We start from the raw sequence: 15,854 nt of genomic DNA on the forward strand, positions 1-15,854 counted from the left end.
GTGAACATGCCCTTTCCCAACTACTTTGGCACGTGTTGCAGCCATGAAATTCTAAGTTAATGATTATTTGCAAAAAAAAAATAAAGTTTATGAGTTGGAACATCAAATATCTTGTCTTTGTAGTGCATTCAATTGAATATGGGTTGAAAAGGATTTGCAAATCATTGTATTCCGTTTATATTTACATCTAACACAATTTCCCAACTCATATGGAAACAGGGTTTGTATTAGTGGTCCTAAAAATACATATACCGGCCCGCAGACACATTTGTTTCTCTAAATGTGGCCCCCGAGTGAAAATAACTGCCCAGGCCTGGTCTAGTCCATAGTGGATTGTTGTAATGTTTATGAAGTTACTAGTTGATTGCGTCAAGTCAGCACCCTGACAGGCACTGCTGAGCAAAGCATTGTTTGTGCAGAGTCCTAACACACACCAGAGGCACTTTTTGCTCTTCTTTCCCACAGCGGGAGTGGAAACCAGGCCATGTGCTGCTTAATCACGCAGGTTAGTGGAGCCTGAACTGGCCTCATGCTGCATAAAGACTTCATTTTCCGCAGCATCTCAGCACACACACACACTTTTTTTTTTTTTTTTTTTTTTTTTTTTTTTTTTGCCACGCACTGACTGTATATGTGCACCACACCACCCTCCCTTCCCTCTCCTGTGCACTTGCTGCACAACTGCAGAGAAAACAGCAGCGCAGTCACGGCAAAAAAAAAAAAAAAAAAAAAAAAGTCACGGCAAAACTCACCAGTTGGGTTCTTGGGTTTCTTCAGGCTCTTGCCACAAAGACACTGCAGCATATGCGATCCTTTGCTGAAAATGTTGCTCCAGATAAACCGCATGGATTTGGCCGAGACGGGGGAGGAGGTGGTGGTGGTGGTGGTGGTGGTGGTGGTGGTGGTGGTGGGGGACGAGAGGCGCACCGGATGCGGCAGCCTAAATTTCACCCACCGCATGGGGGCCGGTCCGCCCCCCTGTTTGCATGCCAACGGAACCGGCCAGCAATCGGGCTCAGTTCCACGGTGCTTGCCTCCCCCGATCTGCACCATAGAAAGGAAGAGGAGAAGCAAGTCGCCCGGTTTCTCGCCCGGTTCCCCCGCCTTGACGTCGTCCCCGTGCGGCGGGAAAAGCGCGGCGCTTCTCTCCGGAGGCCGGCGGTCCTCAGCAGGTGAGGAGGAGGAGGAGGAGGAGGTGGTGGTTCTGCCGCGCTCCCGCCGCGGCGTCAAGAGCCCCCGACGAGTGCTCCTCTTCGAATGACGTCGACGTCGTAAGCCGCGCGGCGCGGGGGAAGGAGCGGCGGCGGCGGCGGCGGCAGCGGCGGACAGGCATGCGGCGGCGCTAGCGTGGAGTCGGCGGTGCGCGGCAGCTGTCGGCTTCTGCACAAAAAACCATTGCATATTAGTGAAGGAGGGATGGCAGGGCTCCGCGCGTCCGTCCGTCCGTCCGGGGGTGGGAGGGGGAGGAAGGGTGGGAGGGTTTGCGGGTGTCCGTCAGCAAGTCGCTGGCATCTTTGCATAAAGCGGTAAATAAGTGTATAGTAAAGCTCCTTTTTAAGCGAGATGCAGAATCCTCACCGCATCCGCGCACCGGAAAGAATCGCTGCAATACCGGGTTTTTTTTTTTTTCTCCCACCTCCAAAGTCCTTATGAATATTTCATCCGTCTTTTCGGCCTAAATAATCCGAAACAGCTCCCGGGCGCAAATGTTTATTGCCTCCCGCGCTTTTTTCCCGCCTATACGCGGGAGATGTGGCGGCGGGAGGAGAGGTGGGGGCGGGAAAGTTGACGGAGAATCGCGGACTGCTGCCGTCCAGACAACCGACCGCCGGCTGGGCGCGAAGAGGTGCAACGAGTCACTTTAAACAACCTGCTGGGGGGGGGGGGGGGGGGGGGGGAGACCGCGAGCGTCCGGCACACGGCATCCGCTTGGCACCTTCAAAATAAAAGCGCAATGACAATTTTTTTGTTTTGCAAAGCGTGGGCGCTCAAACTTTTTTTTTACTGAAGGCCATACTTGCCAACCTTGAGACCTCCGAATTCGGGAGATTGGGGGGTGGGGAGTTTTAGGTGGGCGGGGCGGGGTTAAGGGGGGAGGAGTATATTTATAGCTAGAATTCACTGAAATTCAAGTATTTCTTTTATATATATCATACTTGCCAACCTTGAGACCTCCGATTCCGGGAGGTGGGGGGTGGGCGGGGGGCGTGGTTAAGAGGGGAGGAGTATATTTACAGCTAGAATTCACCAACTCCAGTATTTCATATATATTTCATATATATATATGTATGAAATACTTGACTTTCAGTGAATTCTAGCTATATATATATATATATATATATATATATATATATATATATATATATATATATATATATATATATATACTATATATATATATATATATATATATATATATATATATATATATATATATATATATATATATATATATATATATATATATATATATATATATATATATATATATATATATATATGTATATATTTATATATTTATTTATTTATTTTATTATACATATAAATAAAATAAATACTTGAATTTCAGTGTACCGGAGGCTATCCAGTAAATGGCAGTATTGTCCTGTTTAAGAGTGTCACAACATTGCTGTTTACGGCAGACAATCTGCTTTACGGTAGATGAAAACGTGACTGCTGTTGTTGTGTGTTGTTACCGCGCTGGGAGGACGTTAATGAAACTGCCTAACAATAAACCCACATAAGAAACCAAGAACTCGCCCTCGATCATTCTACAGTTATAATGTGATTGGGCAGGCACGCTGTTTGTATCTTGGGAAAGCGGACGTGAAAACAGACTGTCGCCGCTGTCCCCACTCAGGTCCGCATGGAGCTGGAGGGGGCGTGGCCTCCAGCTCCGGCTGAATTACGGGAGATTTTCGGGAGAAAATTTCTTCCGGGAGGTTTTCGGGAGAGGCGCTGAATTCCGGGAGTCTCCCGGAAAATCCGGGAGGGTTGGCAAGTATGATATATATATATATATATATATATATATATATATATATATATATATATATATATATATATATATATATATATATATATATATATATATATATATATATCAGTGACGTGCGGTGAGGTTCATGGCTGGTGAGGCACTGACTTCATCACAGTCAGATTTACAAACATATGAACCCTGAAGAGTATCTTATTCACCATTTGATTGGCAGCAGTTAACGGGTTATGTTTAAAAGCTCATACCAGCATTCTTCCCTGCTTGGCACTCAGCATCAAGGGTTGGAATTGGGGGTTAAATCACCAAAAATTATTCCCGGGCGCGGCGCCGCTGCTGCCCACTGCTCCCCTCACCTCCCAGGGGGTGATCAAGGGGATGGGTGAAATGCAGAGGACAAATTTCATTACACATAGTGTGTGTGTGACAATCATTGGTACTTTAACTTAACTTTAACTTTACACATACAAACTGTAGCACACAAAAAAGCACATTTAATTAAAAAAACGTTATTATAGTCTTACCTTTTACTTATAAATGAATTCCATGCGCCGCTGTTGTGCTGGATTAATGCACCCCGCCGTAGAATGCACCCCCTGACGGGAGTGTTATATCAACTAAAGCCCACACTTAAACTTTCCACGTGCAAGATTGAATCTATTTAAAAAAGTTATTTAATAAGAAGCCAAAAAGTGCAAAAACAATAATGTTCGTGTTGGAGGAGTTGTGAATGAATGTAATATGAAATCCGTGCTGCAGTCTGCAGGTGTACCTAATGTTGTGGCCCTGCAGTCATTCACAACTCATCCAACACGAACATTATTGTTTCTGCACTTTTTGGCTTCTTATTAAATAACTTTTTTAAATAGATTCAATCTTGCACGTGGAAAGTTTAAGTGTGGGCTTTAGTTGATATAACACTCCCGTCAGGGGGTGCATTCTACGGCGGGGGTGCATTCTCTACCGCCAGGAGGCGGGATTACTGCGAGCCTCAGCCAGTGCGTCTTCGCAGCAGTTTTATGATTGCTCAGCACAAAAAATACTTACACACATACAGTTGTTGACAAAATACACTGTACATTATATACCTCAGCTAACTAAACTATGGAAATGTATAATATAGTTCATATAGCAATACGGTCTCACTGCACAGCAAGCCAGCAGTTAGCCGAGTCCGCAATCCATGTTGAGGCACAACACAGTAACGTGCCTCAACTGGCTGCTGATCACAGCAAGTCTCTTCTCAGTATTTGAACGGCAAATGTGAAAATTCAGCGATTTTGAATAAAAATAATCTAGAACTGGTGGAGTTAAATGGAAAATAACTTTATAGTATAATCACTGGATACATATAACAATTTAATTATTTGTTTTTCTTTTTACATTTTTTTTCTTCTTTCCATGATGGCACGTGAGGCCCCGCCTCACCTGCCTCCCCTGACTGCACGTCACTGATATATATATATATATATATATATATATATATATATATATATATATATATATATATATATATATATATATATATATATATATATATATATATATATATATATATATATATATATAAAAATATATATATATATATAATACTTGAATTTCAGTGTTCATTTATTTACACATAGTGGTTCTTAACCTAGGTGCGATCGAACCCTAGGGGTTCGGTGAGTCGGCCTCAAGGGTTCGGCGGAGCCTCCACCGCGGAGGTCGAGAAACACCCGACTCATCGTGTAAATAAAAACTTCTCCCTATCGGCGTATTATGGATACCCCCAAACAATGTTCCCTTTAATTTTCCATCTGATTTGCAAGTGTGTAATTTGTTGTGAGTTCATGCACTGTGTTGGTTTTGTTCTTTGAACAAGGTGATGTTCATGCACGGTTAATTTTGTGCACCAGTAAAAAAAAACATATAACTTGGTGTGGAATTTGTAAAAAATATATTGTTTTATTTTTCACTAAATAAGGGTTTGGTGAATGCGCATATGAAACTGGTGGGGTTCGGTTCCTCCAACAAGGTTAAGTGGACTCTTACTTTGAAGGACCAGGTTACTTTCTGCTGGGCTGTGCCATCTGACTTGGCAGAGAGACAGAAAATGCATGTAGACACGTGGTTCCCACGCCGTCAGTGGGTTGGGGAAAAAAGAACCGGCAACATCTATAGAGAGACACTGTAGATGGAAACCACTTTCAATTGTCTCTTGATGACGACATAATCGGCTCTTTGCTTGTAAAAGCCAGGGATGCTGTCCATGGTGCTGAACCTCAGTCATTGGCACGTGCAGAAATATTTGAAACAAAGATAAGAAATATTGTATTAAAGGCCTACTGAAAGCCACTACTACCGACCACGCAGTCTGATAGTTTATATATCAATGATGAAATCTTAACATTGCAACACATGCAAATACGGCCGGGTTAACTTATAAAGTGCAATTTTAAATTTCCCGCTAAACTTCCGGTTGAAAACGTCTATGTATGTTGACGTATGCGCGTGACGTCAATAGTTAAACGGAAGTATTCGGACACCATTGAATCCAATACAAAAAAGCTCTGTTTTCATCTCAAAATTCCACAGTATTCTGGACATCTGTGTTGGTGAATCTTTTGCAATTTCTTTAATGAACAATGAAGACTGCAAAGAAGAAAGTTGTAGGTGGGATCGGTGTATTAGCGGCTGGCTGCAGCAACACAACCAGGAGGACTTTGACTTGGATAGCAGACGCGCTATCCGACGCTAGCCGCCGACCGCACGGATGATCGGGTGAAGTCCTTCGTCCTTCCGTCGATCGCTGGAACGCAGGTGAGCACGGGTGTTGATGAGCAGATGAGGGCTGGCTGGCGTAGGTGGAGCGCTAATGTTTTTATCATAGCTCTGTGAGGTCCCGTTGCTAATTTAGCTTCAATTGCGTCGTTAGCAACAGCATTGTTAAGCTTCGCCAAGCTGGAAAGCATTAACCGTGTATTTACAGGTCCATGGTTTAATAGTATTGTTGATTTTCTGTCTATCCTTCCAGTCAGGGGTTTATTTCTTTTGTTTCTATCTGCATTTAAGCCCGATGCTATCACGTTAGCTCCGTAGCTAAAGTGCTTCGCCGATGTATTGTCGTGGAGATAAAAGTCACTGTGAATGTCCATTTCGCGTTCTCGACTCTCATTTTCAAGAGGATATAGTATTCGAGGTGGTTTAAAATACAAAACCGTGATCCACAATAGAAAAAGGAGAGAGTGTGGAATCCAATGAGCCAGCTTGTACCTAAGTTACGGTCAGAGCGAAAAAAGATGCGTCCTCCACTGCACTCTAGTCCTTCACTCTCACGTTCCTCATCCACAAATCTTTCATCCTGGCTCAAATTAATGGGGTAATCGTCGCTTTCTCGGTCCGAATCGCTCTCGCTGCTGGTGTAAACAATGGGGAAATGTGAGGAGCCTTTCAACTTGTGACGTCACGCTACTTCCGGTACAGGCAAGGCTTTTTTATCAGCGACCAAAAGTTGCGAACTTTATTGTCGATGTTCTCTACTAAATCCTTTCAGCAAAAATATGGCAATATCGCGAAATGATCAAGTATGACACATAGAATGGATCTGCTATCCCCGTTTAAATAAAAAAAATTCATTTCAGTAGGCCTTTAAAACAATACAATAACATGTACTACTAACAAATGCAGTAGTTGCATGAAGTACAACTTCTCCGTCAAACACACCTTTTCTATATTTTCATGGATAGATGTTTGCCGTTTAGATATTATTCCAACATCCTTAGTTGGCGTTTTTGACTCATTGGGCTTTACTATGGTGCAGACAAGCAGTGATATGCTGAAATTGCTTCACCAAGTTAGCAAAGTTTTGATGATTTCTTTCTTTAATTCATTGAATATCATCCGCGTTTTTTCAGCACTGTCCATAACACTCACTTTCTTCTTTTCCATGGTTATGTCCATCTCCAGCTATAGGCTAATGCTATATCAGGTGGTATGCACAGTTGGGAAAAATTGGCTGATTGCAAAATCTAGTGCACTTAGTGGTTTTAAATGTAAAGTTTACAAACTAATAATTAAAAAAAATGTTTTAAAAATGCTGTATGTAAAGAAAAAAAAACGTAAGCAAAAAGGTAAACATATTAGAAAAGCCCGATAGAGCAAGTGTACACTACTCTCAACTAGTGTTGTCCCGATACCAATATTTTGGTACCGGTACTGGTACGAAAATGTATTTCGATACTTTTCGGTACTTTGATACTTTTCTAAATAAAGGGGACCACAAAAAATTGCATTACTGGCTTTATTTTAACAAAAAATCCTAGGGTAAATTAAAGGCCTACTGAAATGAATTTTTTTTTTTTTAAACGGGGATAGCAGATCTATTCTATGTGTCGTACTTGATAATTTCGCGATATTGCCATATTTTTGCTGAAAGGATTTAGTAGAGAACAACGACGATAAAGATCGCAACTTTTGGTATCTGACAAAAAAAAAGCCTTGCCCCTACCGGAAGTAGCGTGACGTAGTCAGTTGTACATTTCCGCAAAGTTCCCTATTGTTTACAGTGATGGCGGCCAGAAGTGAGAGCGATTCGGACCGAGAAAGCGACGATTTCCCCATTAATTTGAGCGAGGATGAAAGATTTGTGGATGAGGAAAGTGCAAGTGAAGGACTAGTGGGGAGTGGAAGCGATTCAGATAGGGAAGATGCTGTGAGAGCCGGGGGTGACCTGATATTCAGCTGGGAATGACTACAACAGTAAATAAACACAAGACATATATATACTCTATTAGCCACAACACAACCAGCCCAAAGGACCGTTCACCTAACCCAAGGTTCATAAAGCTTATATATTTACCCAAAGTTACATACATGACACGCACGTACGGGCAAGCGATGAAATGTTTGGAAGCGCGCGGGTGGGACCTGATATTCAGCTGGGAATGACTACAACAGTAAATAAACACAAGACATATATATACTCTATTAGCCACAACACAACCAGGCTTATATTTAATATGCCACAAATTAATCCCGCATAAAAACACCTAGGTGTTTGTTATGCTAGCTCCTAGCTTCTAGCTATAGCTAGGAGCTAGGAGCTAGTAGCTCCCGTCCATATAACCCGCCAATACAATTCAAACACCTGCACAACACACACAATCACTCAGCCCAAAGGACCGTTCACCTAACCCAAGGTTCATAAAGCTTATATATTTACCCAAAGTTACGTACGTGACACGCACGTACGGGCAAGCGATCAAATGTTTGGAAGCGCAGCTGCGTACTCACGGTACCGCGTCTGCGTCTTTGTATCCAAATCAAAGTAATCCTGGTAAGAGTCTGTGTTGTCCCAGTTCTCTACAGGCGTCTGTGTATCGAAGTCAAAGTCCCCCTGGTAAGAGTCTCTGTTATCCGAGTTCTTCGATCTTGACTGCATCTTTCGGGAATGTAAACAATGAAACGCCGGCTGTGTTGTGTTGCTGACTTCCCTCGCAAAATACTCCGCTTTGCACCGACAACTTTCTTCTTTGCTTGCTCAGCTTCTTTCTCCATAATGCAATGAAGAAATTGCAACAGATTCACCAACACAGATGTCCAGAATACTGTGGAATAATGAGATGAAAACAGAGCTATTTCGTATTGGCTTCAATGGGGGAGCCATACCTCTGTTTCACTGGCTACGTCACACGCATACGTCATCATCCAAAGGAGTTTTCAACCGGAAGTTTAGCGGGAAATTTAAAATTGCACTTTATAAGTTAACCCGGCCGTATTGGCATGTGTTGCAATGTTAAGATTTCATCATTGATATATAAACTATCAGACTGCGTGGTCGGTAGTAGTGGGTTTCAGTAGGCCTTTAAACATATGTTTCTTATTGCAAGTTTGTCCTTAAATAAAATAGTGAACATACTAGACAACTTGCCTTTTAGTAGTAAGTAAACAAACAAAGGCTCCTAATTTAGTCTGCTGACATATGCAGTAACATATTGTGTCATTTTCCATTCGATTATTTTGTCAACATTATGAGGGACAAACTGTAAAAATTGATTATTAATCTACTTGTTCATTTACTGTTAATATCTAGTCATTTTCTGTTGCAACATGTTCTATCTACACTTCTGTTAAAATTTAATAATCACTTATTCTTCTGTTGTTTGGATGCTTTATATTAGTTTGGGATGATACCACAAATGTAGGTATCAATCCGATACCATGTCGTTACAGGATCATACATTGGTCATATTCAAAGTCCTCATGTGTGCAGGGACATATTTCCTGAGTTTATAAACATAATAGAATTTTTTTTTTAAAAAGATTTTGTGATGCTAAAAAATATCGATTTAAACATAGTAGTATCGACTAAATACGCTCCTGTATTTGGTATCATTACAGTGGATGTCAGGTGTAGATCCACCAATGGCGTTTGTTTACATTTTGACGCCGGTTAGCTACGGTGTGTAGTGAAGCATGTTTAGCTATTCCTCGTCCTGCAGGGATGATACTTGTAAGAAATGTACTTTATTTGTCGCCATGGAGGCGAGGATTAGTGATTTAGAAGTAGCTAAAACACTGCCGACTGCAGATGGACTTTAGCCTCTGGTTAGTTAGTCTTAAAGCACCTCTTCCTGAGGGCGTTTTAGTGTTATAACTTCACCTTTATCGTTAGTTTTTAAGCCAAAATGCGTCCGTTCTCCCTTTTCTGTCAACACACTGTGTCTGCTTGTAAGTACTCTGTGATTGTGCGCCGCCGAACATGCTCGTCTGCTAGTAAAACCAGCAATGACACAACGTGACGACGACCGGGGTGCAGGGGTTGGGGGACCGGTACTTTTTAGAGGCGGTATAGTACAGAATATGATTCATTAGTATCGCGGTACTATACCAATACCGGTATACCGTACAACCCTACTCTTAACTAATGAATACATTTTAGTGTCAATCAGAATGGATCATGTAAATATAATAATTCTCGTATCGGACTGTATTGATTGTGCAGGTGTACTTAACATGTATTTTCAATTCTAACTATAGTGGAATAGTATTATCCCATTATAGTTTTATTATCTATTATCATTTGCTATACCGCCCCAAATATCTATGGGGCGGTATTCGGTAAATTACAGAATATTTTAGGAATGGTTGAAAGGACAGTGTTGTATGTGGGAGACCACCACCTCTGTTCAGGGACGTTTTTTTTTCAACCTTCACTCCCCTTTCGTACAATCAGCCTGCGCCCGCAGGTCGCACTTTGGGCACCTCTGATCCATTATGTCCATCACTGTGGCTGAAGTAACCCTTATCATAATAATACAGCATTATCATAATTATATTATTATTAGTGCATCTACTGGGCGTTTAGTCTCCCCCTGTCTTTAAAAACTAGAGAAGCCTCGGTTTCGAACTTTAATCAAGGGTCCGTGAACGCACCCCAGTGGTGGGCTATAAATTACAAAAGTGAAACGTGAACATGGGCGGTATAGCTCGGTTGGTAGAGTGGCCGTGCCAGCAACTTGAGGGTTCCAGGTTCGATCCCCACCTACGCCATCCTAGTCACTGCCGTTGTGTCATTGGGCAAGACACTTTACCCACCTGCTCCCAGTGCCACCCACACTGGTTTAAATGTAATTTACATATTGGGTTTCACTATGTAAAGCGCTTTGAGTCACTAGACAAAAAGCGCTATATAAATATAATTCACTTCGCTTCATACAAAATATGAGTCAATAGCCAAATTTATTTAAGTAACATTTGTTGGCACAAATGACCGATAGCAAGAGTAAGCGCCAGGAGCTGGCACGGCTTTGTTTGCTGCATTGCAGTGTCAACAAATGAGTTGAGGATAACGAAGTGCGGCGGCTGTATTTTGTATATAATGACATATAGGTCATCACACACACACACGGACAAACACACACACACACACACATGCCAAGTAATTACTGCAGAGTGACTGAGCTCAGCTTCACGCGCCGTTCTCCGTGTGTATTGTTTGAAGGAGCTCTGGGCCGCCGTCAGTAAGTAAACAATCACTGGTAAATATGCTGAATGATGCACCAGGAAAAAATAAAAAGACACAAAGGCTAAGAGGGAAAAAGACAAAAAAGTTTAGTGTTGGTTTAAAAAGTTATAAATAACCAGCTGACTGGGAGGCGATATCGTGTGAACAGAAGTGGGTGAAGAGTACCGTATTTTTCGGAATATAAGTCGCAGTTTTTTTCATAGTTTGACTTATACTCAGGAGCGACTTATGTGTGAAATTATTAACACATTACCGTAAAATATCAAATAATATTATTTAGCTCATTCACGTAAGAGACTAGACGTATAAGATTTAATCGGATTTAGCGATTAGGAGTGACAGATTGTTTGGTAAACGTATAGCATGTTCTATATGTTATAGTTATTTGAATGACTCTTACCATAATATGTTACGTTAACATACCAGGCACGTTCTCAGTTGGTTATTTATGCCTCATAACGTACACTTATTCAGCCTGTTGTTCACTATTCTTTATTTATTTTAAATTGCCTTTCAAATGTCTATTCTTGGTGTTGGGTTTTATCAAATAAATTTCCCCCAAAAATGCGACTTATACTCCAGTGCAACTTATATATGTTTTTTTTCCTTCTTTATTATGCATTTTCGGCCGGTGCGACTTATACTCCAGGGGCCGTATTTATCAAGCGTCTTAGAGTGACATTTTACACTTAAGTCCTGAGAATTTGCGAAATTTAGTCCTACTCTCAAACTTAAGAATAAAAGCTATTTATCAACTTTCTTAAGTCTAAGAATCACTCCTACTCTCCACGATATTTAAGAGACCTTCAGAGGTGCCTTAAGTGGTTAGGAGTTGCCAGCAGGGGATGACACTGAGGCGAGAGAGACGTGCGCGAACGTTCAGGGAGCGGAAGGATGTCCTGGCTTTGTTTGATGACGAGCAGCTGATCTAACGGTATCGTTTAGACAGAGCGGGTATTATTTTTGTCACAGATTTAATAATTTTCGATTCCATGTTGATTTCTGCATGTGGCTGCAGTGGGCTAGAATGTATAGAGCCACCCACACCAGTTTCAAATTAGTTGCCTAATTAATGAATTGGAAAGAAAATGTTATGAGAGTAGCGTATGTCTGTGTGTGGCCCTTTAGTAGGTGACAGCATGTGAGGTGAGTGACGTCGGTGAGTGTGTGGGCGAGAGAAGAGAGGGAGCGGTAGCGTGAGTGCGGCCGGGGACTAGTTTGTTTTGTATTATTTTGTAGTTTATTGTCAAAATATACACTCCCATTGTCCACTTAAAAATTTCTAAGATATTTCTTTATTCTTAGACAAGGGATTCCCTTCCGTGATTGGTCATTTCTATGGACACAGAAATGACGTCACCTAAAATTCCATTTACGGCACATGGTAATGTCGTAATTCAGCTGTGAGTGTGACACTTAAGATTCAGTCCTACACTTCGCTGAAAGTGTGAGTAAGATGCTTGATAACTAACTTTTAAGTGCAGCTTTCAGCGAAGAATTTCTTTACTCTTAAGTCAACTCTTAACAGACTTCTTAGGAGTAATTCTAAGAAGCTTGATAAATACGGCCCCAGAGCGACTTGTACTCCGAAAAATACGTTAAGTACGTATTGATTTGTTGGCAGCAGTTCAGAGGAAAAATTGCATCACCCATAGGGAATATCATAAGGCCTGAGAAAAAAATGACCACAGGACAAGCTTTATGAATGTATGCAATAAATATATATAATTATACAGTATATAATAATAACTGTTGTTCTAAACAAACATTTATCCGCAATAATGTTGACTCTTTTTGTGTTATTAATGTGGTGTTTTAAGCTGGCGGTGATCAGGTGAAAAGAAAACTCCTTCTTGCAGAGTGTGCATAAAACTTAATGTGGGTCGAGTCATTGTTTTTTATGTACTCAAATCTCCTAAGGAGAGTACCAACTCGCCGTTTAGCACTTTCCATATTGATTTGTTAGCTTCTGCTGCCTGTCGCTACCAGATCAACTAACTGTAACACGACTTGGGCAAACTGCCTGAAATGGCAAAGTTTTTGAGTCACTTTGTTCTGCAGATGGGTCAATTACATTAATAATTGTTTATCATGTAAATAATGGGTTTTAATGGACAATGTTTGTCATAAAGCATCTCGAAACGCATTAAAATAATCCCCTCAATTCCCCCCAAAAATGGATTAACTCGCTGGAATATAAAGACAAAATAACATACATCCATAAATGTGGATGCATATGCAAAAGTGCAATATATTTACACTACCGTTCAAAAGTTTGGGGTCACATTGAAATGTCCTTATTTTTGAAGGAAAAGCACTGTACTTTTCAATGAAGATAACTTTAAACTAGTCTTAACTTTAAAGAAATACACTCTATACATTGCTAATGTGGTAAATGACTATTCTAGCTGCAAATGTCTGGTTTTTGGTGCAATATCTACATAGGTGTATAGAGGCCCATTTCCAGCAACTATCACTCCAGTGTTCTAATGGTACAATGTGTTTGCTCATTGGCTCAGAAGGCTAATTGATGATTAGAAAACCCTTGTGCAATCATGTTCACACATCTGAAAACAGTTTAGCTCGTTACAGAAGCTACAAAACTGACCTTCCTTTGAGCAGATTGAGTTTCTGGAGCATCACATTTGAGGGGTCAAATAAACGCTGAAAATGGCCAGAAAAAGAGAACTTTCATCTGAAACCCGACAGTCTATTCTTGTTCTTAGAAATGAAGGCTATTCCATGCGAGAAATTGCGTGACCCCAAACTTTTGAACGGTAGTGTATATGTACAGTAATCTATTTATTTATATCTGCACCTTATTGCTCTTTTATCCTGCACTACCATGAGCTAATGCAACAACGTTTCGTTCTTATCTGTACTGTAAAGTCCAAATTTGAATGACAATAAAAAGGAAGTCTAAAAAAAAGGAAGTATTACAAAAATGACCATATGCATCATCTACATCATTTTCACTGACTGTACTGGTATACATTGCGCCAACTTTGATCTCTCAGATCATTCTTGAAAGCTGTCAGACGTTATTTATCATTATAAATATCATTCACTTCACTTCACTTTGGGGGGCCACAGTGGCCTTGTGGTTAGAGTGTCCGCCCTTAGATATGATTTTTTGTGTTTATCATTGTAGATTTGTGAAGACATTGCAAGATGGAGCAAAGATGCAAAGACATTAATTATCTGTCTTAGGGCAAATACCCAGAATCAACGATTAAGCCTCAGGAGATACACGGAAAGCTTTGAAATAAAGGGTGAGTATAGACAAAGGTAAATTTAAAGATATATGGTAATGTCTTGGTAAAATGTCTATTTCCTGTATTATAGCAGAAGGGTGATACAGTCAAAAAGTGAAGCAAGGTCACTCAAAGCGCTTTGACACTATTTCCACATTCACACATTCACAGACTGATGGCGGGAGCTGCCATGCAAGGCGCTAACCACGGCCCATCAGGAGCAAGGGTGAAGTGTCTCGCTCAAGGACACAACGGACGTGACGAGTTTGGTAGAAGGTGGGGATTGAACCAGGAACCCTCGGGTTGCTGGCACGGCCACTCTCCCAACCGCGCCACGCCGTACCCAGGATACCCGCAATGTACACACCTGACCACAGAGTGGCGCTGTCTCAAAGTAAAAATTTAAAAACATCGAATTACTGTATACTGGAGGCGTAACACGTCTTTTAAATAATGAATTAATTGTATTTTGTTACAATATGTCCAGTGCCAAATGACCTTTGGGCCCAAAATAGCCCACTAATAAACACACATATATATATATATAGTACATAATGTTAATATATTTATGGCCATTTGCATACATGCTTAGCAGTTATACTGCATAGTTTCTATTTCTATTGGTAAAAAAAATATATATTTAAGAGCATGTCTAAGTCCACTTATAGAGTTTGGACGTGACAGAGTGACTGTTATTCAATTCTAGTGTACCATTTTGAAATGATGGCTATTGTTAATAGCTATTATGTAAATGATGAAAGGTACAGTGGTTTTCATACAACCCACTCTTGGTGTGATTTGTTTTTTTTTGCAAAAATTTTAGACAACTTTGTGCGTAACAAACTAGTCAGTTTGCCCGTATATTATTCAGCAGAATCGAGTGTACTAACAAAGTCCTTGTCCTTTTTTTTCTCTCATTACAACTGCAAAATAAGCCACTCTGGGGCCAAAAAAAGTTTGGAGTGCCAGCACTTTGATTAGGAAAATGAGAAACATAATTCTACTTTGTCTTGTTTTCCTGGTCCTGGTCCAGGCCTGAAGGGGTTTTCACAAGACCAAAAATAAAGCTATAGTGTTCTCAGCACTTTGATTAGGGAAGTGAGAAACATAATTCTACTTTGTCTTGTTTTCCTGGTCCTGGTCCAGGCCTGAAGGGGTTTTCACAAGACCAACAGAAAGCTATAGTGTTCTCAACACTTTACTCAAGCAATAATGAGAAGATGTGTGTTCCTCAAAGACTTGTCTCGACAGATCATCATCGAGTGAGGCATCACAGTCAAAAAGGCTTACGGGCAGATTTCTACAGCCAAATGATTTGATGGACATTCGGTGACATAGGTAGTGATTAATTTTCCAATTTTAAATCGCCCATGAAAAATTACATTATCAATATACACACTAAAAATCCCATTTTGACTATTGAAAAAATGTTAAATCTTATTGGACCTCATTAAAAATGACTGCAAAGATGCATGCTAGAGAGCTCATGTAGACCACAGCACAGAGCGACATCTAGTGTACATTTGATGAACACATTGCTGCTCCAAATGCCCATTTTCCACTCATTTTATTTTTGGGACCTGGAGAGGTTTTGCTT

General features: G+C 40.8%; 1 protein-coding gene and 1 long non-coding RNA gene across 2 annotated transcripts in view; one reads left to right on the forward strand and one right to left on the reverse strand.

The window, feature by feature from the left end:
* Positions 1 to 1,136, reverse strand: part of LOC133658645 (fibroblast growth factor 14-like) — a 163,707-nt gene extending 162,571 nt beyond the window's left edge. Inside the window, exon 1 of the mRNA XM_062060895.1 lies at positions 753 to 1,136. Within this exon, the coding sequence (XP_061916879.1) occupies positions 753 to 1,053 (301 nt within the window). The 5' untranslated portion in view covers positions 1,054 to 1,136. The remainder of the gene's footprint in view (positions 1 to 752) is intronic.
* LOC133658669 (uncharacterized) lies at positions 951 to 14,783 on the forward strand. Its single transcript, XR_009827507.1, has 3 exons — positions 951 to 1,172; positions 14,155 to 14,275; positions 14,429 to 14,783. It is a non-coding gene; the product is annotated as an uncharacterized LOC133658669 (long non-coding RNA).
* The last annotated feature ends 1,071 nt before the right edge of the window (positions 14,784 to 15,854 follow it).

This window comes from Entelurus aequoreus, linkage group LG01 (genome assembly GCF_033978785.1).
Source record: "Entelurus aequoreus isolate RoL-2023_Sb linkage group LG01, RoL_Eaeq_v1.1, whole genome shotgun sequence".
NCBI classification, from domain to species: domain Eukaryota; kingdom Metazoa; phylum Chordata; class Actinopteri; order Syngnathiformes; family Syngnathidae; genus Entelurus; species Entelurus aequoreus.